Source organism: Squalius cephalus (genome assembly GCF_949319135.1).
Source record: "Squalius cephalus genome assembly, chromosome: 7".
NCBI lineage: Eukaryota > Metazoa > Chordata > Actinopteri > Cypriniformes > Leuciscidae > Squalius > Squalius cephalus.
The window spans coordinates 32,342,703-32,370,463 of record NC_137128.1 but is presented as its reverse complement, the minus strand read 5'-3'; the positions used below and the strand labels follow the sequence as shown (position 1 = coordinate 32,370,463).

General features: G+C 36.9%; 1 protein-coding gene across 1 annotated transcript in view; it reads left to right on the top strand.

Moving 5' to 3' along the window:
• The window catches only part of pappa2 (pappalysin 2), a 53,893-nt gene that overhangs the window by 12,847 nt on the left and 13,285 nt on the right, over positions 1-27,761 (top strand). Inside the window, exons 3-19 of the mRNA XM_079877718.1 lie at positions 1,307-1,455; positions 4,550-4,843; positions 5,475-5,667; positions 6,097-6,218; positions 10,474-10,656; positions 11,902-12,205; positions 14,559-14,687; positions 14,867-14,952; positions 16,890-17,083; positions 17,267-17,380; positions 18,917-19,052; positions 19,159-19,333; positions 20,086-20,248; positions 21,069-21,246; positions 24,080-24,293; positions 27,139-27,307; positions 27,405-27,537. Of these exons, the coding sequence (XP_079733844.1) occupies positions 1,307-1,455; positions 4,550-4,843; positions 5,475-5,667; positions 6,097-6,218; positions 10,474-10,656; positions 11,902-12,205; positions 14,559-14,687; positions 14,867-14,952; positions 16,890-17,083; positions 17,267-17,380; positions 18,917-19,052; positions 19,159-19,333; positions 20,086-20,248; positions 21,069-21,246; positions 24,080-24,293; positions 27,139-27,307; positions 27,405-27,537 (2,936 nt within the window). The remainder of the gene's footprint in view (positions 1-1,306; positions 1,456-4,549; positions 4,844-5,474; positions 5,668-6,096; positions 6,219-10,473; positions 10,657-11,901; positions 12,206-14,558; positions 14,688-14,866; positions 14,953-16,889; positions 17,084-17,266; positions 17,381-18,916; positions 19,053-19,158; positions 19,334-20,085; positions 20,249-21,068; positions 21,247-24,079; positions 24,294-27,138; positions 27,308-27,404; positions 27,538-27,761) is intronic.

Below are 27,761 nucleotides of genomic sequence, written 5' to 3'. Positions count from 1 at the left end.
AAAATTATGGTCCAAAACATATTTGTAGCACTTATTTTCCAGATCACATTTGGAAAAGATTGTTCACCTTTAAATCATGTGAAATATAAATAATTAAATCATTTGAATTATTTTGCTGAAATAGCCATATAGGAGAGATTTAGGCAACTGTAGCACTCAAAAAGAATGGCTCTGCCTTTGGTTGTTTAATAAAAAACGATGTCAGAAGTACGATGCTTGGTTTATTCTCGCATGGAACAGGTCCAAGAAACAGTAGGTGGTTCAGCTAATAGGCTCGACCCTTTGGAATGATCCAAAGGGCATTAAGAAACCGGACCTCTTCAAACCAAAGGGCCAATGATATGAGGTGCTAAGGCTTAAGCAGCTATGAAAGCAAAAGAGAAAAATGACATGTGACATATTCCAAAGTAAAAATAAGTTAACGTCACACATCAAAGCCCCTCTATGGCGATTCATCACAGCTGGGAGTAGAATGAAAAAGAGGGTAGTCGTTTCATGCGCCATAACCAGTTCGAATAATTATAATCTCTAATCATTGTGACATAAAGTGATTTTTTAACGACTGTTGTTATTCAAACTGCTAATAAAAGTCAAGAGGCAAATTTAAAAACACGTACCGAGTATCACATCGTACCGCAGTAAATTTGATATTTGTTCTCTTTCAAATTCCAGTTGATTATACTTCTGATGGCATGTACCATAAGTAAAGGTGTCGTTAAATTTTTTTAATTGTCAGTCCCTTTTAAATCTCGATTTGACAGTCTCAATCTTTCACAGAAAATGTGAATAACTTTGATATTTTAATAACTTTAAATAATAATCAATGTTTCAAAAATAATTTAATTCTGCTGTAAAGCAGATCTAAAAAAGACAGTGTCATTATTCAGCAGAAGTCAGTTCAAGACAATGTAGAGTTCAATAACTGTGTATCAATTATCAATTATAAAATTTGTTTTTGAGCAGCTCTGCAGAAAATGGTTGTGTCATCATCTTGCTCAAATGAGATCATGTTTGGTTCTCATCCAATAACGCCAGTGCAATCAAATCAATAATATTACTGAATATGAAGTGCCCCCATAAGCAAGCCAAAGGCGGTAGTGGCAAGGTGCCCAAACTACATCAGGAGAGAGAAATGAAAAAAAAACAAACAAAAAAAAAACTTGGGAGAAGCCAGACTCGGTTGGGGTCCGGTTCTCCTTTGGCCAAGGTCTTTCATGTTGTTCATTCATGTTTATGACACTTCTCTTAAAAATAACTTATTTTCTATGCAAAGTGGTTTGACTGTGTGTCAATATCTCTGCTGCAGGGCTTATCTGAGCATAAAGGAACTGAAGGAGCTGCTTCATCTGAGCAGTTCAGACATGCTCAACGTGTTCTTTGCTAATAATTCAGCACGCGAGGAGCTTGCTGGAGTCGCCACCTGGCCATGGGCAAAAGAAGCCCTTACTCATCAAGGTAAGATGTCCACTCAAATGTAATGCAAGAGCTCATGAACATGACAAAATGAAGAGCTTAAGTCCAGTTTTATTAGAAATAAGGTTAAACAATTTTTTTTTTAAAGCCCAAAACCCTAATGATGTGAACATGAAGATTTAATGATGAAAATATGACTTAACCATAAGCATAGACATGATTCAGCTAGACTAGAATGAGCTAAAATGGACTACACCATTCTAGGTGTAGTCGATTGTACATCTAGACCAGGGGTTCTCATTCCTGCACAACCCTAATCCAACACACCTGAACAAACTAATCAACGTCTTCAGGATTGCTAGAATGTTACAGGCCGGTGAGTTTTGACCAAGGTTGGAACCAACCTCTGCAGGAAAGAGTTGAGAATCCCTGATCTAGACTAGACTAGAATAAAAGACAAACTAATATTTCAAAATAAAAGACCAGGGACTTAACACAACAGATCTACCTCTTGGCCTCCATACCCAACTGGGTTCATTCTACCATGGACAATGTTAAGACCTCGGTTGTTTCCTATCGCTACATTCCCCAAAGCACATGTGGTTTTTTTGTACCTAATGCCATACATCTTCTTGTTCATGACTTGCTTTTTTTCGATCGCCTTAAATCTTTTCTTTAAAGAAACACATTCTTGTCTCTTCCTCCTTGTTGTCTGTATTTGCCTTCACGAGATTAATGGGCCGTAATCTCAAACATAAAAGAAAACACTTGCAGCACGCATTGATTTCCCTGTAGATTGCCCCTTAATCATTAAGGCTGTCCACCGGGAGAGAAGAAAAGGAACTCGACAACAACCAAACAAAAACAACAGAAGGGTATTACCCTGTTGCCATCCCCATCCAACTGCCAGCTGATTTTATAGTACCCGTCGCTGTTGTGTTTTAGAGCTCATTAAAATGGTCTCGGTGAAGTCCAGCTCCTTTAAAAAGGAGATTTCTCTCAAGCAGGAAGGTTTCTTATATAAGTCCCCCTCCCATTGGTTCAAGATCCATGATCAGACATTTTGGTCTTGGCTTTTTGGGTTATAGCTTTTGTTAATGAGATGATTTTGGCCTGTGTGTAGAATGTGAACTTTTAAACCGACATTAGCATGAGTAATTAGCACCAACCTGTTTTTATGAGCTTGAATTTGTCTACAGTCTGTTTCTAAAGTATATATATGATAACACTTTACATTAGTGTTTAATTTGTAAACATTTCATTAATGTATTAGGTATCAAACAAATATTTTCACAGTTTTTATACATTCAGAGTAATGCTCCTTTGTTAATATATTGTTGTTCATTTTTAATTATTTTTCATTCATAATTCATTAAGTGATTTTAATTCATAGAAGTTGTAAATGTAAAAATAAAAATGTATAAGAACATGTAAAAATGACCATTAACCAAGATTAATAAATGCTGTAAAAGCATTGTTTGTTGGTATTTCATGTGGCATTATGTTATATAAACTTATGGTAAAGTGTATGACAGGTGATTCGCATATTAATACAATTAATTTGATTTTATATTTGATGTGTATATTTTTTTTATATTTTATGTATTTTATATACAGTACCTTAAATATTTATTTTAATCCCCCAAATGTTATATTGGTATTCTATTATTATTTCATGATTATCTTGATTACTTGACTGGATACTTATTTGTCAAAAACTTGTGACCGCTAAATTGTATAATTGCACTATTATTTTCTTATTGTGGTAGTAGCCATGTAATAAACAGGATTGTCCAGACAGCCTGTTGTAATTACAAAATAAACCTCTTCAGGAAGGGGTCATTGGGGTCCTGATCACCCTGTCATGCTTTAAACAGAGCCAAGGTTATTGTATCCCAATAACCATGGTAGGTCATGTTAAGAAGGAAAAATGAATTATGAAATGTTCATAAAAACGATTGACCAGAGTGTTGAGTAAAAAGTTTTTAAAAAGTTAGTTTTGTTTTTTATTCATCTTGGATGAATAAAACAGATTCCAGAGGTGGTCTGAGACATGAAAGGTAACATAAATTCATGAATGACTGACCACGCTGCTTTTAATCACTCAGAGATATGGCTCCATTCTTGCTATTCCCATAATCCACCTCTGCTTTTGATTTACTGTCTTTGGTGCAAGACAATCTTTGTCCACAAATGTTTCGGTGGACTTGCATGGAGGTTAAATGCGAGATTAGTTTCTCATAAATTAGGGGGCTCGGGTTTATGGTATGGGTTTGAGCAACAGCCTGCCCTGGTTTAATTCCACATAAATCATGAGCTTATTTGCGAGAGTACCTTGATGTCTATTGAGGAACAAGGTCAAACTACTGCTCTGAATGCTTTAAGTGAAATCAGACCATAGCATGAACTGCTGATCTTGTGGTATAACTGTAAATGATCTGTGTCTGTCAGAAGTGTCTAGCCAAGCTCTGAACGTTTGGCTGAACTCCCATAAAACATGGATATTTCCTAAATAAAAAGGTCATTCTCTCTGATCTTGGATATTCGCTGTAAATGGTCTGTCTGTGGTGGAGCACAAATCTAGAAGAGAAAGCTTTTCTCAGGGCCACATAAACCAACTTCTGTTTTTAATTAGTAAACAAATTCCCTTTTTTTTTTTTTTTTTTTTGCTTTAAAACCTAATAAAATGTATAAACACTATAAGTGCTATAACAAAAATTATGCAAATTATTCTCTCAATGTCATTTCATGTTTGCTCTTAAACAGCTGAACATCTGCATGGATTTTAAGCAGTTATAAATGTCACATTGTTTTAAGATATATATTACATTATTTGGATATAAAAACAGATGCCAATGTGGTACCATTCAGCAGGTGTGGGATCTTAAATACATTGTAATGTTCTGAAAGTGGTTAGAACATTCTACTGTTCTTTCTGGTAATCCTAGCTGCGGTGGTCCTGTTTACAGGTTAGATTACATAATGTTTTATGCGGAACAAGTCAGTTTGATATACTCACAGACTTCTGGCTTTGAGATTAAAGTTAAACTTTAGAATCTACACCTCAATGTTCTTTCAGGTTAAAGTTTATATTGTTTCATCAACTGCAGAGATGTCCATTTGTGTCATTTTTCAGGTGGAATGATTCTTAACCCCTCCTACTTTGGCACCAAAGGACACAACAACACCATGATCCATGAGATGGGTCATATTTTGGGACTGTACCATGTGTTTAAGGGTGTGAGTGAACGCGAGTCATGTGATGACCCCTGTCAAGAGACCACCGCATCCATGGAGACTGGAGATCTGTGTGCCGATACAGCACCAACGCCAAAATCGAAAGCTTGTCACGACCCTGATCCAGTCAATGACACTTGTGGCCTTACCCAGTACAAAAACACACCGTACAACAACTACATGAGTTACACAGGTAGTCCCGATCAGTTTTCTGCTTCTGTGTGCCCAATAAGAAGAACCAGTTTCACTTTAAAAATATTGATGTTAGTGTTTAACTTAAGTTATACATGTTTGTAGTGTATATACACGTTCAAAAGTTTGGTATCAGTACGAAAAAATAAATAAAAAAGTTCAATAGGGCTGCATTTATTTGATCAAAAATACAGTCAAAAACAATAATATTGTGAAATATTATAATTTAATAAAAAAAAAATCTATTTAATTATAATTTGTAATGTAAATTATTCTGGTGATGGCAAAAGCTGAATTTTCAGCATCATTACTCCAGTCTTAAGTGTCACATTGTTCTTCTGATTTGCTGTTCAAGAAACATTTCTTACATTCATTATTCAGCACAACCATTTTCAACTGATACTACATCAGTTGAAAATGGTTGTGCTGATTAATGAAATGTTTTTTTTTTTCCGGATTTTTTGATTAATAGAAAGTTTGAAGACAAGTAGAATCCCAAACATTTGATCCCAAACATTTGAACAGTAGTGTATACATGAGGATCAAACATAATTTGATTTTATTAAATTAATTATCAAATTAATGTGAATAAAACAATGGAAAAATTCAAATGTGAATGTTTTTTTTTACAGATGATGACTGTACAAACCATTTTACACCCAATCAAGTAGCTCGGATGCACTGCTATATTGATTTGGTCTACAAAGCCTGGGTCCAAGGCAGAAAGCCCACCCCTGTTCCTCTTGCACCAGTGGTTATTGGTCAAGAATCAGATTCTGTCTCAATTCATTGGCCGTATCCAATCAGTGGGCCACTTGTCCACAGGTAAAGTAAGGCGTGCACATATAGCAAATAACATGCATTCATGTTACATTATTTTTTGGATTCTCAAAGGTTTTTTGTTTACTAACAGCCAGCAATGCAGTTTAACCAGATGTTATCTGCTGCAATTCCGCAGCTACATATTCAACTTTCATTCTATTAAGTGAAAACACATGGAAATAGATGGATGTACACTTGCTTTTGTAGTGTTTTGTATGTGATTGCATTGCTATCCAAATGTGTTTTGGAGGCCTTTAAACCTTTTTTTTTTCATCATCAGATAGCTCAATAAAAGCACATAAAGTGATTCATGGCACTACAAAGCAGGGCAAAAAAAATATTTTGCGCACCCCTTTTTATATATATATATATATATATCACTGACTTTATATTTCATCCACTGTTTAAAAGATATTCTCTGTGGCTGTGTAGGGAGGGTGACATAAACTGCCATCTCTGTGATGAGAACGGTGGGCTCCATCAGTACGCCCATGAGGCCACTTCTCCTCACGCCTGTGATTCCACTGGATACTGGACACCAGAGGAAGCAGTGGGTTAGTACTCTGTCATTCTTTATTATAATACTAGATACTTTAGTGCTTAGTGCTTATGCAAAATACAGGCAAGCTGAATGATACAAACAGTAGAAAAAATGTCCCATTGCTGTTGGACTGTATATCAGCACCCTTGAAATGCTGTTCTACCAGAAAGACTCGGAGAATAGATATTGTAACAATCGTGCATTTATTAGTGACCCAGCCAGCAATATGTGCAATAAAGTATTTGGCGTAGGCCCCGTCCGTAACTCGCAATCCGAGGGTACGGATTCAGCATTTCCTGCCTGAAGATGAAGGCAGGGGCGCAGCCGACCCCCTGTGAGGTATTGGAAGGGACCGTCCTGGTGGTGGTGGGGAGGTTGGAGGGGAAGGGACCATCCTGCGGTGGTAGAGAAGATGGAGGAAAGAACAATCTTGATGGTGGAGGGAATAACCATCTTGGTGGTGGTGGGGTGGATGGTGGTGAGTGAAGCGTTCAGCATCTGCGAACTCAGACAAGTGTAAGTACAGGTCCTTTATACTTCTAGTATTAGACGTGATTGGATAGATGAGAAGGAAATAAGTGACGCAACAATTGAGTCTTCCTGGCAGAACTTACGCTAAAGCTTCCATTTCAGGCGATCAAATTAGCAGACTGGAACTGCTGTATTATACTGTAGCATTATATCAGGATACTACAAAGTTCTTCCACAAGCATATGTCATGAATTGTAAGATGGTGAGCGCATGACTGAATGCTGTCTCTGACATAAATGCTGTTGGACGTGTGCTTGATCCTCAACACACCACTGAATATGTCACGAATGATCGTCAATGTTAAAAGCAATACCTGCACTTTGATTAATGAGGATAGAGAGAATTTAGCCCTGGCTTCTTTCTCCGAGCTTGTGCATTCACATTCAGGTGGATCGTTCAGTCTCATGCAGGCCAGGTGCGTGCGAGTCTGGAAAAATTTAGGGAATAAATCATTAAATCATAATTGCCAGGATAAAGAACACTCTTTTTGCCATCAATGAATAAAAAAAGACCCTTGGCACAGCATCAAGTTTTGGTAATATTGGGTGGCGTCCAGAAGCGGCCCGTCATAAAAAGCGATGTGTATCCTGTGCAGCTTTTCAACTTCATTCCTCACCTAACAGATGTTACTGATTATTCTAATCAGAAATCTCTTAGCATCTGGTCTGCCCACTCACTGACGTGTCACGGATAAGATTGTGCTTTGAAAAGTCCACCCAAAATGGGGAAATGCTCCCCTGGTATGTAGTCGTTTTCATAAAGCACAGTATCATGAGAGAGGTCAAACATAAAATCATCCAGTTAGGTGGTAGTGGAGAGTGATTTTTGGCCCAGAGACTTGTTTTGAGAAACAGATTGATGAGAAATGAAGCCTTAAATCTGAAAATAAAAATATATATCTCTAAGAAAACAATATCTTTGTGATATTAATGATGAATGATATTTACTACCATTGGTTCAGGTCTGTAATAAATTACGGTAACCTATTGTTTTTGGTTTATTTTTAAAAACATGATGAAGTGCATGATGACTACCTAATGTGAATTATTTTGTCGGTCAGTTAATCACGTCAGAAAGACTTTAAGAGCAATATGACACTGTTTGTGTGGTATGAAATAATGCTTATGGTAATACCACGGTCAATCATTTGATATCCAGATTAGCGCAGGCCAATTCAATACCAACAAATCATACTTGGATCTCAGATCTCACATCTTGTGATACTGGCCCCTGCTTACCTGTACCGTAGCCTCTGTATGTACCACAAGGCAGCTTTTTAAGAAATAAGGGTTGAGTCAGAGCGAACAGAGACCTGGTTAAGGTTGCTGAAAGAAGGAAGGATGACACACTCACAGATCTTGCCGCATTGCTTCTCCCTGCGGTAGCATTACACCACATCTGATACAGTCATTAATTCTACTGTGTGTGGAGGCCCTCGCTCTGTTTATCTGACCAATTGAGTTTTATGGTTTGCCTTGGCCTGCTGCTGTTTACCCTGTACACATCCACACATGTGAGGCCACGCTGGGTGCAAAGGAGCGCTCTGTGGCTCAAAGCTTCTGCCTGTCTATCTGTCTCTCTCTTGACCGGGAGAGCAGTTTAATCGATCATTGTAAAAACTTTTGGAGGCAGGGAGTTCATATGGCCTGATAGTAACATTTGTGCTCTTTCATACAAGCATATAACCTGACATGTGATGTAGTCAAGCATGCTTTTACCTTTCAGCCATTTTTTAAACCTTTGATTTTTACTAATTTTGACCTATTTTACTATGCTTTCTGGTGTGGACTTTCGGTTTTACCTAATAAAGTTTAACATTTATTAATTTATTTATAAAGAGCTGATTATACTACCATTCAAATGTTTAGGTTCAGTAAGTTTTTTATAAAAGAAATTATTCAGCAAGGGTGTCATTGATCAAAAGTGACAATACATCGATAATGTTACAAAAGATTTCTATTTCAAATAAATGCTGTTCTTTTGAACATTGTATTCATCAAAGAATCCAGAAATATTATCATTGTTTCCAAAAAAATATTAATCAGCACTTTTCAACATTGATAATAATAAGAAATGTCTCTTGCACTACTAATCTGCATTATAGAATCTTTTCTGAAGGATCATGTGACACTGAAGACTGGTGTAATGATGCTGAAAATTCAGCTTTTGCCATCACCAGAAATATTTCGCAATATTATTGTTTTTGACTGTATTTTTGATCAAATAAATGCAGCCCTGTTGAACTTTTTTATTTTTTGTGTAATGATGCTGAAAATTCAGCTTTGCCATCAGAGGAATAAATTGCATTATAAAATATGATAAAGCAGAAATTGTCATAATATTTCACAATTTTACTGTTTTGGCTGTATTTTTGATCAAATATATGCAGCCTTGGTGAGCAACAGCTAGTTTGTGTGCTGCTGGGCATCCCTGTGTGTGTAATAATCAGAGTGTACGCACGTTGTGGACCCACCTATAGGCGCACATTACTAACACGCTCTTTAAATAACAAAAAAAATATTGCAGTCTATTTCATCTGCCTCAAAATAGCAACGCGCCAACATTGTGCCCAAACACACCTTGCTTTCAGACCAGCACGCCCATGGGCGCACAAATGCATTTGCTATTAAACAATGTGGTGCAGGACGTGAAAATGATAACTGCGTCAGGCTGAAACTAGCAAAAAACACTTTACGCCGGGTGTATGATAGGGCCCTGTATGCGTTAAACTTATTTTTTGCCTCTAACTCTCTAAAATTGTGAAATTTACTAGCCATTGGCTAATTAAAGACATTTTTTAGTCGCCTAGTGTGAAATATAGTTGCATATGCAAATGATTTACTCGCATTGTAGAAGGTTGGTGAGTGGACATTAACAAATCTTTGAAAAACATACCGACCCCAAACTTTTGAATGATAGGGTAGGTTCCTGGATCACAGTTGTGGTGCGATGCTGCACATTCCCAGAAAACTGTGCCAGATTGCAGTAGTCTGCTGCATTCACCATTTCTGAACACTGACATACAGTATGAACCACGGTGGCGTTGATCGTGTGTGCAATAAATGTCGCTATCAGTGGGCACAGTAAAGTCCCCAAATGTGTTTTTGTGAGTGCTGCCCCAGGGCTCCTGGGATTACTTTCCCCTGTCTTGCTTCTGTTCTTCATGCCACCGAGGACATTAACTGTCTTGTCTGTCCCAATTAAGGAGCCAATCTGTCTCCTTTGCCAAGTTGCACCTGGGTCTTACGGTCGATTGAGGTCTGGGGAAATGTGCTTCACATCCATTGCCAAGACATGTGGTTTTTCCCAGACACTCTCTCTCTGTTTTCTCTTTCACTTGGTTTCTTCCTCTTTGCCTCCCATCCTGTCTTTTTGTGAAAATTGTCATAACAAGATGGAAGATTCAAGAGATTAAATGGTTGTTCATAATAAACACACAGAATTGCTAGGTTCCAAAACCTAGTGAACTGCCTATGGAGGCAGCATTTAAGTGTGCATGTAAGTGCACTGTGCAAAGCAGTTTTTTGCTGCTAACTGTTTTACTATTTTGCTAAGTTTTTGAATGCATTGCTATGGAAATGCTATTTTAGGGCTAATATGCCAGTTTTATTGCAATGAATTATCTCATCCTTCCAGGTATATGTCCCATTTGCCAAAAATATCCTTAACTTTTGATGGCAAATTAGAGCATTTTCTTTTTTGCTTTGGATGAGGTTTGCATATGTGTTTTTTTGCAGGGGCCCCTGATGTGTACCAGCCATGTGAGCCCAGCATGCATGCCTGGAGTCCTGAAGTCAACCTGTATGAGCCCAACATGACCACGCCGTGCCCCCAGACTGAGGGTTGCGTGTTGGAATTGCACTTCCTTCATCCGGTTGTCCCTGACAGCTTGACCGTCTGGATCACCTACACCTCAGCCAGTTAGTACTGTCACATTATGTAAATATACAGTAGGGTACAACGGGGCTAAAGTCGCACCGGGGTAAAAGGGGCCTTTGATTTTTTTTCCTCCAAACCACTAGATGGCACAAAAACTTGCCACAGCACTTTCCAAAACGAGACCAAGACCAAGGTCTTCTTAATGATTTTCAGTTTTCTTCAAGCTAACAGTAACAGTAACAGTTTTTCAATAACAGAAGAATATGTAAAAGTATGGTATTTTTGGGGTAAAAGATGCCCCTGCTGTTTGGGTAAAAGGCACAATTATTAACATGATAATAAAAAGCTAGCTGACTTTTCCATTTGCTGACATGCCATGGTTAGATTCAGATGGCAAATATCATATATTAAGTTGGGTGTATAAAAATGAATTATTTTTAAACAGAAAACAGTACAAACTTTGCTAAAGTGGTTATTTTGAACAAGTATTAACTTAGACATTATTAAAAACCTATATTTTTAGCTAAAGTATTTATATTACTAATTTGTGCCTATTTTGCCCCATGCTTGTGAGCCTTTTATCGCGTGTGCTAAAAAGCCCACCTTGCCGCCTCATATATTTAAACAAAAAAATAAACCACTTTTATGATTTATTTTCACACAAAATCTCCATCAATGCTCCATCGATGTTCAATAAAAATATTATAGCCTATATATAAGCACAATTTTCTTAATGTGTGCCTTTAGCCCTGTTGTACCCTATTGTTTGGGGTCAGTAAGATTTTTATTTTTTGGAAAGAAATTAATACTTTTATTCCGATCATTAACCAATTCTACTTTGAAGTATCAGTTCTATGTTTACATTGGTACAAAACATTTTCTAAAAAATTGTTAAAATCTATTTCAAGTAAAATTTCTATTTCAAGTAAATGTTGTACTTTTGAAATTTCTATTCATCATCCTAGATCCTATTTTCCCTTCACAAAAATAGCAACACAACTGTTTTTAACATTTATAGTACTGAGAAATGTTTCTTGTGATTTCTGAAGGATCATGTGAAAGTGAAGACTGGAGTAATGGCTACTGAAAATTCAGCTTTGCCATCACAGGAATAAATTGCGAATTTAAAATATATGAATAATTTCACTGTATTTTTGATCAAATGAATGTTGAGCACAGGAAACTTCTTTCAAAAATAGAAGAACAAAAAAATCTTACTGCCTCCAAACTTCTGACCAGCTGTGTATTAATGGTTTATATGAATCCAATCCTCTGTTTTTCCACAGATCAAAAACCAATTGCTAATATTATGTTCACAATGGAGAACGACGAGTCGGTCAACACAGGTCCCCAGCATGCTTTCTGTGATATCCCTTTGACACTCCATTTACACACTAGTAAGAAGGTCAAGGCCATTAAAATCTCCACCTTTGACAAGAAGCTTGAGATTGATGCTGTTTTGCTGACCTCGCGACCCCAAAATCCCCTGTGTTCTGGATGCCATCCCCTTCTCTACAGAGTGCTCAGAGAGCCACCAATCAGAGAGGACCGGAGTCCCGTCACCGTCAGACAGCCCACGTACACTGACAGGTAGGAACGTGTGTCTGTGTGATTAATGATAGCACTTTATTTTGTTTGTAGACACTATTATAAAGTAAAGACTATATTTTGAAATATTTATTTGAAATTGGTGAGCCATTAGTAATACTGTCAAGCTTTTTCAAATGATGTCTTTGTCATGTTTTTATTGTGTTTCTGGTTGATTTACAGTATTTCTGGGAGTATTATTTTTAAGTGTGGCTTAAGTATAAATGCTGATCATGTTGCATTTCTAAAACTGTCATCGAATTGTATCTTCAGTGTATCACTGTTTAAGTATTGTTCAACCATTTTCGAAGCGACTCAAAAAAATCATTGACCATTTCATTAGCCAGTCAAGTATCAATGCATAGCCAATTTCTGTTCTGTTCCTATCACATTTTATTATGCTTGTTCCAATAGAAATTCATCAACTGGGAACTGGATTGTTGTTCAAGTACTTGCAATAGGTCAAAATGTCTAGAGATTAATAATGTGGATCAGAGAATGTAACATATCCAGAAAAGTTCCCTCCACAAGTCCTGTAAGCTCCGAAAGATGGAAACTCTACTGGGAATTGAGCTATGTGGATAGGGAAAGGAAAGAAAGACAGATTGTAACACACAGAGAGAGAGAGAGAGAGAGAGAGAGAGAGAGAGAGAGAGAGAGAGAGAGAGAGAGAGAGAGAGAGAGAGAGAGAGAGAGAGAGAGAGAGAGAGAGAGAGAGAGAGAGAGAGAGAGAGAGAGAGAGAGAGAGAGAGAGAGAGAGAGAGAGAGAGAGAGAGAGAGAGAAAGAAAGATATCTAGATATGGGTACAATGAGAATGGTACAATGAAACCCTAGAATATAAACCAAATGTGACCGCTTTACCCTTAGAAACAGTAAACACCCATGGCTGTTTGTAGCTGCTCTAAAATTGGCTCTGGCTGAAGGGAGTAGTGCACTCAGTGTAGTTAGTGTGCAGTAAGTGAGAGACCTGTCATTTGGCATGGGAGACAAAAAGAGTGACAATGAGAAAAGGGGAAAATGGGAGTGGGATTAAATAGGGTGTTGTGGGAAAGTGGGCTACAGTGCCACCATGAGGTCTGCAGCAAAAACAAAGCACTTCCCACGAATTGGAATCTATCTATCTATCTATCTATCTATCTATCTATCTATCTATCTATCTATCTATCTATCTATCTATCTATCTATCTATCTATCTATCTGAAACTTACAAAGTAAAGCTTTCATTTGAAATAATTTGAATTTTGAAAATAGATTTTTTTGGAACATTGACATATGTTGCTTTTTTAACATTTGATCTTACATACATATATATATATATATATATATATATATATATATATATATATATATGTATATATATATATTACAGGTTTACACATTTTTAACACAAATATAGCACTCAAAGTTAGTTAAAATAGTGGTTTATTATTTTATTTTCCATAAACAAAAAACAAAAAATCAATATTTCTTACAATAACTTTGGTAACAGGGTTGAATCATAGAGGAATACTTTTGAACTTGTGTACAGACATTTGATGCGTTTAAGCTCAAGTGTGCTAAGTTCTCCTCTCCTTAGTCACAGAGATAAAGGTTTTAAGAGACTAATGGCTATTCTACTGTACAATTGACAAATAAAATGTTATACCTCACCAGCACCAGCACCTTGTGCTGTAGGTAACTGCCTCTCTCTATAACTGTCTGTGCTACGAAGAGAGAAATATGACTTTATCTTATCACTTCACATCCTTCATTGGATCTCCCTTTGCGACTTCAGAACAATAGCTTTAAGTAGTCTCTCTCCCCTTCCCTGTCCCTGGAAGTGATCCATAATTAATAAGGGCAATTTGTTGAGTAATAAGACCCACTGGAGAAAGTAGATGATGCTCAGTTAGCTAGGCATCCTCTTACCACCAGCCGGAAAATGACTGAAATCAAACAAGCCTTGGCAATCACGGCGAGACTCTTTTTATAGGGTCATTGAATCAGATCAGATCGATACCCTGAGGTACATCACAGTGGGACATGCAGTGATACCCTCAACATTAAAAGGTCGTTTCCATTTTTAACAAGGTTAGATTTGAGATCACCCTGAGGATAAATATAGCTTAGATCAAGTATTACTGCTGCATGTTTTAAATTCATACTGTGCGTTCGAGCAATAGCAATATAAACACACACACACACACACACACACACACACACACACACACACACACACACACACACACACACACACACACACACACACACACACACACACACACACACACACACACACACACACACACACACTTGCTCATTACTTTACTAACTATGTATCTGTTTCTGTATGTGTTTGCATTTGTTTGCTTATAGTGATGTGCAGATGGATGTTCAGTACCTGTACAGGATCCAGGTGGAGTCGGACGGTTTTTTCAGTGAACTTTCCCCAGGCTTGGTTTATACTCATGGAGAAAATTTCTGTGGTGATGGCACACTACAGGGGTCAGTATAAACGTATTGGGTCTGTCAGAGGCTTTGCATGTTATGTGGTTGAGTCATTTTTAAAGAATGTTTCATATTTTTGAGTATTTGTTTGAGTCTTTCATGTTTTGAAGCATGGCCAAAGAACTTCCACATATTTCATAACTGTAACCCTTGGCTTCAATATCTTTCCCCCACAGGACTGAGGATTGTGATGACGGGAATCTCTTAGATGGAGACGGCTGCTCAAAAAAATGCCATTTTGAACCAGGTTTCAAGTGTCACAGTGAGTCACTCTCGCAAAAACAAATACTCTCACTGTCCACTGAGAACTCTGGCCCTCAGACTGTAAACACCACAACAGAAGCACCAGAAAAGTCCACACAGGATAATAAACTAATAATCATAACCAGCTCGCAAAACAAAACAAACCAAGCCAAAACAATATGTCTCCTGTAGATTTGGATTCTTCTGCTACTGTTTTTCTCTCTCAGACTGAATTAAGGAGAAAATGTGGAGGTCTTCAAATGAGCCTGTCTTTATTTTTGAACCTATTCCAAAAAATCGAAATGCCTCTACATTTGCAGTATTCCTTCTGAAAAGCATTATGAATGAAATGAAAAAGCAATGACAAATTCCTGAATCCATTCTTATAACACTAGACTAACGGTCATCAGATGCACAGAATCGTTATTCTTTTAATATTGCCAAAATCTTCATCTATAATCTGTACGTGTATAATCTGTAGATCAGAAACTGTACAAGCAAATGATATTTAGTTTATTGTTGGATATTATATAGAAAAATACAGAAATCCTTAATGATTTTGTTGATGTTGTTAAGGGACATCATATAATATTCAATATCCTAGATTTTTATTCACATATTCATATACACGTACTGTACGTGTACATGAATATGTGAATAAAAATCTAGGATCAATAATAAAAAATAAAAAAACGTTTCCTCTCATGTTACTGAGGTGTGGATTATCGAGAAATCACTGTTGTTTTTATTTCAAGGCTGACCAAAAAAGAAAAAGTAGAAAAAAACACTTCCCCAATATGAATTATGAGTAATTTCCTTGACAGCAGAATCTGTGATGTCTGATCATTCGGTTTGTATCTTTACGCAATATATTTGGCGAGATATTCAAAGATTAATTCCAGACTTCAAAGTATCAAGTCCAAACTGGATTTTAGGTCATTTACTGCAACACAACTGGTGCTATTTCATATAATGAAGATGTTCTTAGTCAATATTTTCATAGTTTTATGCCATCACACTATTGGGAACGTTCAAAAGTGGTGCAAGTTCATGTTGTAGGCTGCAATTGATCTTCACAACAATTATATCATCTAACTGTATGCCATTTTTTCATAATGTACTGGAGTGAGAGTGAGGAAGACTCTCCAGGAAGACTCAGGAAAAAACAAACAAATTGTTCACCAATTTAGTCAATGTTGTTTTCGTGACTGAAAGTGCATTTTCTATGAGCGTGAAGCATGAGAAGTGTCTAATTCAAACATGACCATAGACGCAGCAGTGACTGACTCAATGTCTCAAACATCCCAATGTTTTCATAGTAGCTTGTAACCACATTTTCAGGGCATTCAGGAATGGCTTTTTTTGCGATATTTACTCTTATGCCACATTAGGAGCTCTCATATATTATCTCCACGAGCGTATTTGGGGAGCAAAGATCAAAAAAGCTTAGGAGTAAATCCTTTGGCATTGGCATGTGGGTTAGGTCAGCTGTTCAGCAATGGCGGCCAATCAAATGCTTGTGTTTTTAATTTGTTGTTAGAACCCTTTTGAGCCCCTTGCCTTTGATAAGCTGTTCCCACCAATGAGTCATCTTCCTCTTACCTTGCAGCATTCTCAGACAAGAGCTCATGCAAGACTCTGATGTCATTCACACGTGTCCCTCTCCAGCGAATTCACTTTAATGACATGCTAATTCTCCTTTTGCCTCCACGTGCACTTCTGTCATAACTCATTCATTTCTAATGACATCATCCACACATTTCAATGCGATGTCTTGATTGTTTATTTAATCGTCTGAGTGGAATCACGTTCCTTTTATTTTCAATTCGCACACAAGTGAAGCCTATTCCCACTGACTTGCTATGAAAACACAATTACAAATTGCCAATGGAATCATTACTTGTTACTTATGATGAGTTTGTGTTCACTCTCTCTTACTTTTTCTGTCTCTTTCAGGTCAGCCGAGCTTGTGCTACGTGTTTGAAGGGGATGGAGTGTGCGAGGAGTTTGAAAGAGGTTCCAGCATCCAAGACTGTGGCTTTTTCACTCCCCAGGGGTTCACTGATCAGTGGGCGTCCACCGCCTCAGGCTCACATCAGGACCAGAGATGCCCTGCCTCTAGGGTCACCGGGGAGCCTGTGCTCACTCAGGTACACAAATATTGCCCTTCGAGCTAAGCCCTTTGTTTAGATGTCATTCGCCGTTTTGAACGATTTATCCATTGACCCTATTGAACAACATCTCAAATTAACCACTTGTTACAAATTAACCTTATGACTGTTCTGAATGAAATCATATATATTTTACCTTTCTTTTTTTGCTTTCCTTATCAGATGTGCAAGTCGCAGTATTTTGACATAAATGAAGTAGGGGCTCATGATGCATGGAGCCCCTGTACTGCCCATCTGAACAGCTATTATACTCAGGATCAGTCTGTCTGGCTAAAGGTACACACACATGCTCAGTGTACGAATGCTAGAGTACAGACTTTTTACTGATTATTCTATCAAAATAATCAGGTCTATATCAGGCCTTTTTTATACCTTGTCCATAAATAATGCATATTTAGTGTTTCAACAACATTAGTAAATGTTGAATAATGTTTTATAAAATAAAGGAAATCAAATGGTCTTTTAATTTGAGTAGGTTTATGTATGCTACCATTCAAATGTTTGGGCTCAGTAAGTATAATATTATTTTTTTTCTTCAAATAAATTAGTACTTTTACTCTGTAAGGATGCATTACCACTAGAACCGCCACAGGGTTAAATTTTGCCATGGCTGTTTTTCAAATGTACATAGATTTTCAACAGAGGTGTAAAGTCCAGGGGTCAGAAAGTAAAAGTCCTACCATTCCACCCATGAACTCAGCCAGCTGATTTCACTAATTAGTTCTATCTCCTGGCTGAAAAACTGTACTAATTAGCAAATCCATGTGATTGGAACAAAATACTGAGGAGGAATATCCAAGTCTCTGTTGTCAAAAACTGTTTCCATATAACCAGATTAAATGGGGCATTTATACCTATAAGTGTCAGCAGGTCAAATTTACCTACATAATGCCTTTATTTTTGCCTATATAATTCACTTTTATAATGTTACAACAGATTTCTATTACAAATAAATGCTTTTCTTTCTATTTATCAAAGAATCCTAAAAAAATGTACAAGGGTTTCGACAAAATCATTAAAGTCCCCATGAAATGAAAATGGACAATTCTTATTTTTGATGGAGTATTGCACTGTTTATTATAAATTATTTATCCATGCACTTATACAGTACAGTATATATAACTTTTAATTCATGTGCCCTCATAATCTTTAATCAAAATAACGTCCCCTCCTCCTTGCAGCAACATCTCTTCTCTTGACACGTGGGTGGGACGACCTGTCACTCACATGAGAAGGCAGCAATATCAAGCAACAACAATCAAATGATCCAATCAATTCCCAATGCCCTGCCCTACATTTTATCCTGTTCACTCAGATATACATCACAATAGGGAAGAAAAGACAATCACAACTCTGTTTCATGCAGACTTTAAGCAGCACAACTGTTTTAAACTCTGATAATAAGAAACATTTTTTGAGCACCAAAATCAGCATATTAGAATGATTTCTGAAGGACCATGTGACATTGAAATTCAGCTTTACCATCATAAGAATACATTACAATTTAAAATATAGTAAAACAGAAAATTGTAATAATATTTCACAATATTACTGTTTTCACTGTATTTTGATCAAATAAATGCAGGCTTAGTAACCATAAGAGACTTCTTTCCAAAACATTAAAAAATCTTACCAACCCAAACTTTGAAATGGTAGTGCATGTTCAGAATTATTCTATATTTTATATTAATATTTTTATATTTCTATGTGCCATCCATGCCCACTCACACTGTTAATAAATGATGTTAGCCAAGGAGGCATATATCCACTGAATATATAAGCATTACTGAAACTGATACATTGTTTTTGCAGGTAGGATTTGAGCGACCGGGTGTCGCAGCCTCTGTTATTATCTACCTCGCCTATGATGGTAGTTGGCATGAGGAAAATTGCAGGAACACAGTGACCATTGAACTGTGTGACACCACCGGAAAAAAACACATGCTTGGTAACACATATAATATCTATAATTTGTTTGGGAAAGTTTAAAATCTTTGCATTATAGTATTTGTGTGACTTTTACATGTTGTCTGTGGCTCTGTGCTTGTCCACAGGTTCGTACGAGCTGTCATGTCAGCGTAACCCCCTAGTGGTGAATGTGACTCATAACCTGAGTGTGCCGTTCTACCAGACTTCAGCAGTGCAGCTGAACTTCTCCTCCTCTCAAGTGGCGGTGCTGGCGGTTGCATTGCGTACATCTTGTCACTTCAGCGCCTTTGCCCTGACTGGGTGCGCTGAGGGTGGGATCTCCCACGACTTACAAGCACAAATACATACTTGCACGTTTACACGATATATTCACTACTGTTCAAATGTTTGGGGTCGGCAAGATTTTTTTTTTATGTTTTTGAAAGAAGTCTCTTATGCTTGGGATGCAGGTATAATATCAAAAATATTGTGAAATACTAATATAATTTTAAATAGCTGTTTTCTATTTTAATATTTAGTTTTACATGTTATTTATTCTTGTGATAGCAAAGCTAAATTTTCAGCAGCCATTACTCAAGTAGTCACAAGATCCTTCAGAAATCATTCTTTTTTTTTTATTTTTTTTTTGGATTTTGTGCTCAAGTAGCATTTCTTATTATTGTCAATGTTGAAAACAGTTGTTCTGCTCCATATTTTTTGTTGAAACCAGGATACATTTTTTTAAAGATTATTTTATGAATAGAAAGTTAAAAAGAACAGCATTTATTTGAAATGGAAATCTTTTGTAACATTATAAATGCTTTTACTGTCACTTTTGATCAGTGTAATGCATCATTGCTTAATAAAAGTATTACTTTATTTAAAAATAAAATAAAAAATCTTACTCGTCCCAAACGTTTGAATGGTAGGGTACAAAGTAGAAGATATAATACATCACAGAGACATCATACACAAGTAAAAATAGACAAATTCCTTCATGTTTGACAATGGAAATGATTTCTGTCTATGTCTGCCAATAATAATCAAGTTTAATATGTGTTTTTCTCACTCAGATGTGTGCGTAGGCTGTGCAGTACCGAGTCATGCAGCCCTCTGAGCGTCGAACACGCTTCAATCCGCTGTACTCCAGTATTAGACTCTAAACACTGCTCTGTTTCTTGTCATCGTGGCTATACGCTCACTGTTCTCCATGGCCAGGGCCTTCCTTCTTATCAAGTGTGTACAAGAATTGTTAACTGCCTATTTCTCTCTCTCTCTCTCTCTCTCTCTCTCTCTCTCTCAACAAATGAGGTCTCTTTGATGTCTAGTTTCTGCTAAACAGCAGTAAGATTAAATGAGAACAAATTGAGACGTTTTCTGCAGAGAAGAGATCTCAACAATGACTGTTGACATGCACAAGAATATTCTGATATTAATTGAATTGGTCATTTTCCAGTTAGGTAAGCTTCAGGTAAACAAGTTTACATGACCCAAAATTTTGATTAATTCAGCCAAATGCCAGCTGTCTTATTCAGATTTCTAGGAATATTGGCTTAATCGGGTGATGTAAACACCTTATTCAGAAAGTCCACCATAACTGGAGGCTCATTTGTATCTGTGCATGTCCAAACAAAGATAATTCGGGGTGATATTAGATATAGACAGTGACAGCTTGACTTTTTTGGATTAAGAAACAGTTTGCAAACATTAAAAGGAAGGTCGTGGCCTACTTTTGTAAGTCTTGTGACCTACATTTTCCAAATCATCATGTTCCTGTTAAGGTGATTAAATTATTGTGGAGAGCAGGAATGCACGGCTTTCAGTTTATTCAGATTATATAGATTTCAAGAATATTTCCGTAGCTGTGGAGAACATAAACGTCTTAAAATCATGTTCACATTGTCATTGTCTCGAATTGTGCTCACATTGCACTCACATTGAACTCAACATTTCTCATCAAATTATCTAAGATGCTGTGTCATGTTGTCTAATGAACCTGTCATAAACGACGACTTTACAAGTGGTTGTGTTTCTGTCTGTTTCGTCCTGTCTTCAGACGGAAGCGGAGCTGATATGTGTGCATGGAGTTTGGGACCGTGTAGTGGGCTGTCAGCCAGTGGACTGCGGCCCACCCCCTCAGTCACATGTCTACTTTGCCTCCTTCTCATGTCCCTGGGGCACCACATTCGGCAAGCAGTGCAGCTTTTCCTGTAACGCCCCGGCAATCCTGCAAGGTGAGGATGGGAACTAGGCTACAGTGTGAGACCTGAGGGTTTTTGGACCCACTTACATTCAGTGCATGTGTCTGTTTCTGAGAGACCTTGGGCTTCCTTTCTTTCTAAAATAATAAGACTGTAAATCGATAACAGTAGATTTGCGGATGACATGAACCTTTCTTGTGTGTTTCTTGTACACTGGAAACAAATCCAACTATTAATTGTGCTTATGAGCATTCCTTAGGTCCTTTTACTCACAACTGGTAATTAGGCCAGCAAGTCATATCATATCATATTTTATCCTATCCTGTCCTGCCCTGTCCTATCCTGTCCTGTCCTGTCCTGTCCTGTCCTGTCCTGTCCTGTCCTGTCCTGTTCTGTCCTGTCCTGTCCTGTCCTGACCTGTCCTGTCCTGTCCAGCTAACCTAACAGAGTTGCCTGGAAAACTCACATTAAGCGTTGTTGCTACTTACAGTGTTACTTTCATATTCCCAGCATGCATTGCTGCATGTATAAATTACATGTTTACATGGCTCAATATAAAAGTGTTTTCCAGGCAAATCTGTTAAGCTAGTTGGGCATGATATGATATATTATATGATATTAGTTAACATTAGTTAACTACATTGGTTAACATGAACTAATAATGAACTGTACTTCTACAGCATTTATTAATCTTTTCAACATTTACTAATGCATTATTAAAATCAAAAGTTGTATTTGTTAACATTAGTTAATGCACTGTGAACTAACGAACAAACAATGAACAGCTGTATTTTTATTAACTAACGTTAACAAAGATTAATAAATATAACAAATGTATTGCTCATTGTTAATTCATGTTAGTTAATACATTGACTAATGTTAAAAAAAACGAAACTTTATTGTAAAGTGTTACAAAGTGTTAATGACACAATAACACTTTATTGTAAAGTGTTAATGTTTGCTCTCTTCATTTTATACTATCATTGATTGCATCTCTTTTTTGGCATGATGTGGTATTCAGAGCTTTTTTTTACATTGTTGATTGTCACAGCTATTATGGTATAATGTGTAAAATGGTATTTATGTACATAGTAAACAAAAATTAAACATCTTTATGCTGCATGATGTTCTCTCATTTAGAGGTAAATAGTGCATTATACAGGTCATGAGAAGCCACAATGATAGTCAAAGAAGTGCCTGTGTTAAGAAAACCCCACTCAGTCATGTTTCCTAGATTTGTTAACTTCTTTTTTTTAAAACACTAAAAAGCTAAATATTTAGATTTTTTGTTGTTGTTTGTGTGTGCTTATATATGCATACAGTATACTCATTTGTGTGTCAGTGTTGCTCTTGCACTCATTCAGGAACTTTGCATCGGTCTGGCTGTGGTTCCAGCCCTCTTTCCTGGCTGTGTAAATAGGAAAGTAATCCTGAGCTGCAGGAGAACAGCACACAGGTGGAGATAGGAAACCTGCAAGTAGGCGAGAATAAGGGTGCATTTCATCCCATACTACTGACCCCCAGAGAGCTCATTTCAGGCAGCGTAGAGCAGGGTGGCACCTGGCCCTCTCGCCCCTTCATAGGTAGCAAGGTGGCTCAGGGGTCGAGGTCCTCACACTTTCACTATTTGTTTTAGATGCAGGCCTTTGATGAATCGGTCCAAATTATTTCTTTGGCAGGGAGTGGTGCAGTCTGTGGACAGTGGCTTCACTGGAAGGTCCAGAACATTGCATCACTGAGTAGCTATGCTTATTGGTCTTGATGGCAATGTTCTTGTACTGTAGTGTGCTACAGTGATGGGCTGTATTTCTCCTTTGGGAGTCGTTTAAAATCTATTCATGACTTGACACTAATTGGAACACACAACAGTAATGCAGTGATTTATGCACTTAGTGAGAGCCTCCATTTTTTTTGGAGTAGCGCAAGCTGGAACTTTTCATGTTGGAAAAACTCAGCTTGCAGCCATTTTTGGTCTATTGCTAAATTTAATCATGGCTACAAAGTAGGTAGACACCTTAAAAGCTTTGCAATGGTATCATTATATTTTATTGACCAATAAAATTGCTTTAGAACTTTAACTTTAAAATCTAATTAGATATGTTACTATAATAGTACAATAAGAGAGTCCTATATCACATGGGCCTTAGATGCCAATGGGCCATGTGCACATAACGCATTTTTGTTTAAATTTAGTGCAATACTTCTCTTCTGAGTTAACAGAAACATAATGCTTTTTAAATATATGACTTTTCATGTAACTGGAAAACATTTAGACCTACACAAAGGTATAATTGCAAGCTCAATGAAAGTCATTGTGAAGCTACATTTTTTTGTCCTATTTATTCATTTATTATGCATTATAGTGCTTTTTATTCATAAAATCTTTTTTAATACACCTCTTCTATGATAAACATGCAGTAATATATGTGTTAAAAAATATTTTTTGTCAGTGTGCATAAAGTAAAAAAAATGTCAGGGTGGTACAACTGTCCTCATATAAAGAATAAAGTATTAAAAAAAACGTCAATAAAACAATGCTAAAAAAGAGAAAAAATTTATTTAGCATAATATTTTAACAAACCTACTTCACTGCTTATCATTGTTTGTCCACTAAATGAAAGTCATAGGTGTGACCCACAAAATCTATGTGGTGCAACATAATGCAGAAACATACTAAAAAACAAACAAATAAATAAATAATTTAAATTAAAAAAAAAATATGATTAAGCTGTGTACTCCCAGAAATAATGGAACTGACTCTCTCCTACTTTCGAAGAGAGCTCGGCCAATTAGCTACTGATGGTCTTAGAGAAGACAGTGATTGTTCCATTTTAATGCAGTTTTCTCATCAGAATCTGTTTTTCAGGAGAAAGTGACACATTGGTTTGTCTTGAGGATGGACTGTGGTCATACCCAGAGGCTTACTGCAAGATTGAGTGCCCGGATCCACCTTCCATACCCAATGCCACGCTACTAGTTCCTCAGTGTCGTGGAGGCAGGCACGATGTGGGCACTGTGTGCCGCTACAAATGCAACCCGGGCTATTACATCACTGGCACTCTCAACAAAAAGCCAAGAAAGTGAGTTGCAACCTATACATTTTGATCCGATCTTTAGATCTTTACTGTGTTGACACATTTTGAAGGGAAAATATCTGTTTCCAGCGTCTAGGTTGCTCACATGGTTCTAATAAGATCAAAATCTCACTACATGTGTTTCCAAATATCTTTCAGCGATGGAGTCAGCAGTGTACTTTGATGAATGGTCTGATGGCGTGTTGTTTTAGTATTCCATCCAATCAAGCTATAGCATATAGCATATTTTTGCACATCTGAGGGGACTAGCGTTTGCACCTGCCTCGTCTTTATGAGTTATTAAAATGGCTGGTAAAATACCTCTGTGTCTTTTAACTGCTTTTAATTGGACATTAATACCAGAAGCGATAGCCAACGTGTCTCATAAAGCCATTTAAATGATCCTGTTTATTAAGACCATTGGCATGTTTGCTCTAAAAGGCATTTCATTATGAAGGTTCAGAAAATGGTTTATGACAGTCTAAAGAGAGGTGTTATGCTATTATCAAGATAGTTTTAGCCTGTGCTTCCGTATGATCTTTCTCAATGAACACTACACCCCAATTTATTTCTTCAGGATTTATTGGCTATTTAGTCGTACCAGATGGTTTGTCACATGAGTTAGATATGAATAAATCCTATGTGGCTGGAGGGGAATGTCATTCAAGAAACATAGTAATTGCTGAATTCGTGTTGTACGAAAATTCACACCAGAAGCAGATCGAGATCCTACAATTTAAATTTCACAGTGTGCTTACTGTAACGGTTTTATTGGCTGTCTCAAAACACTAGTGAGAGACCTATCTATAAAGCATTTTGAAGGTGTATTCACAAAATGAAAGCTTTTTGTAAACAACAAAAATATGATTCAGTATTAAGTACTGAAAACGATTACAGTTTTTCTTATTCGCTTTGGTGCATTTCTCGGATCACAACTGAAATGATCAAAACTACTCATTCAACCTCCTAATCACTTGTGCAGATCAATTTCTTTTGAAAAAATTGCAAATGCTTTTGTACATTCATGCAATTGAATATGTACAATTGTCTACTGATTCCTACATTATTAATTGCTTATGTCATGTTGATCAACATATATTATACTGGTTCTCTGATGAATAGTCTTACCCCTCAAAACATCTAGGCATTAGTTTCTTGCATAACTCATTAAATGCAGAATGGTTGAACTAAACTGTCAAGCATATTTTTTTATACATTTCTAATAGACTTTTTTTTTTTTTGTAAATGTGTCCTGAATAGATGTCTTGTGGAATTGTGGAAACAATTGTAAGGGAAAAGTAAAGGACTAGATCAACCAATGATCAACCAGTTCTCTAAAATAGCTCAGAGGTGCATCTCATAAAGCTTCATTTGGCAAGCATATATAGAGTACAACACAGTGTTACAAATTCTGACAATGGAAGAACAACAAGGAAACAAACAGGGTCAACAGCCAGAAAGAAGAAGAGGAGTAAGGAGGCAAAACAGTGGAAGAGGTAGAAGATGCCCAGATTGTATACACGTTTCTGATGAAATAAGGGTTTACTATTGTGGACCATGTTCTCAAACATGACCTGTAGCGGGTCGAAAGGTGCACCCGAATGTTGGGAGAATCATTACTCAGAATCAAGCGTTTGTAGAACAGGCATGTAATCAGACAATCTTCACTATACTATAACACTGTATACTTACTGCTACACTATATTACAGTAGTCCACTTGCATTTTACATTATACAGTAAATATACTTTATAGAGACATAATGATACAAACAAACAAAGAAAAAGACAAGACTATACACACACACACATGTGTGCCACACATGTATAGTCTTGTCTTTTTCTTTGTTTGCTTGTATTATTATGTCTCTTTCTTTAAATAGCAATGACATTGTACTTTGATTTGTTAACAGACCAACAGTAAAAGTGCAACTGTGAATCCTGCCCAGTTTCTTGCAATTAATATCCCACATAGAGTAATGCGTAAATTTGTACTGTTTAAATATGTCATACAGATAAAATGCAGTCTTATCCGGTTTCAATCACTGTCATCAAAATCTTAGCTATAGTTTACATCTGAAAATACTGACAGAGTAAACTGCTTATATTGACTACATGACTATCTTGTTTGTGAAAAACGACAAAAGGACTTGTCATTATGATGGCACTGATATGTTCATTGGCATAAATACTAACTTTTGAGAAATTAACTAAAGATTTTGAGCAAGTTACAGGCTTTTGCAGGTTATCCATTGTGTGGTGCTGTTTGTACGCATTGTTTTGAGAAATGCACTGACTGGTTTCTTAAGAATGATTCAAGAAATGTACTAAAGCGACTGAGAAAACTGTAATATGACAGTTATTTTAAAAGGCATGATTTTAAACAAATATTTGTGCGTTACCTGCTTTGCGACATGCTAGCATCACATCATGTAGTTAAGATAGGATAGGATGCTCTTCATAAAATAAAATAAAATGCTCTTCATGAAGACAGGTGGCATGTAAATTATATTTTTTTTAATTATTCAATTATTCAATATTATTCGAAAGTGAAAATACAACATATTACAACATTGATAACAAAAATAAATGTTTCTTGAGCATCAAATCAGCATTCTAGAATGATTTGTGAAAGACCATGTGACACTGAAGACTGGAATAATGGCTGCTGGAAATTCAGCTCTGCCATCACAGGAATAAAAAGAGACTTCTTTCAAAAAACCTTTATAAATCTAGTAGTGTAAGCCTTGGAAACATAGCCAAAGTAATAATTTTGTACTGCCATTATGCTGTATAGGTGTGTGTGTGAGACTGTTTTACCCCTCCTTCATGCCAGTGACTTGCTTTTCTCAGGAAGTTTCTGAGGTTGGAGTGTTTGGAGGGTGGGATGTGGCAAGAGGGCAGCTGTTCACCTGTCACATGCCCTTCTCTTCCACCGATGTTTGAGGGCATGTACACCTGCACCAACAATTTGGACTTTGATAGCATCTGCACCCTACAGTGTCCCGATCCAACAGAAAGGGTATTGTAGCACTTTGTAGGCCAACTCTATGTGTATTCCTAAACTCTACAGTCATGAAACACTGTAGTAAAACACATGAAACATTTTGTCCACGTAGTCCAGCATTCGATGCATCAAAGATGGCAGATGGACTGAGGACTTCACTATGTGTAAGAAGATAGAAGGATCATGCCAGGCTCCTGTTGACATTAACCTGGTGGAATACTCCTGTGAGGAGGGCTTTGACGTGGGTAAGGATCTGGCAAGAAAATATGCTCACTCGCCAAGTTGGTTATCAGATCAAAGTTACCTTTTTAAACTATGGAAATGACTAGTCAGCAGATTTATAAGAAAATATTGTTCCTGGCTGTGTAAATAGGAAAGTAATCCTGAGATGCATGAGAACAGCACACAGGTGAAGATAGGAAACATGCAAGCAAGCTAGAAGAGTGCATTTCATCCCATACTACTGAGG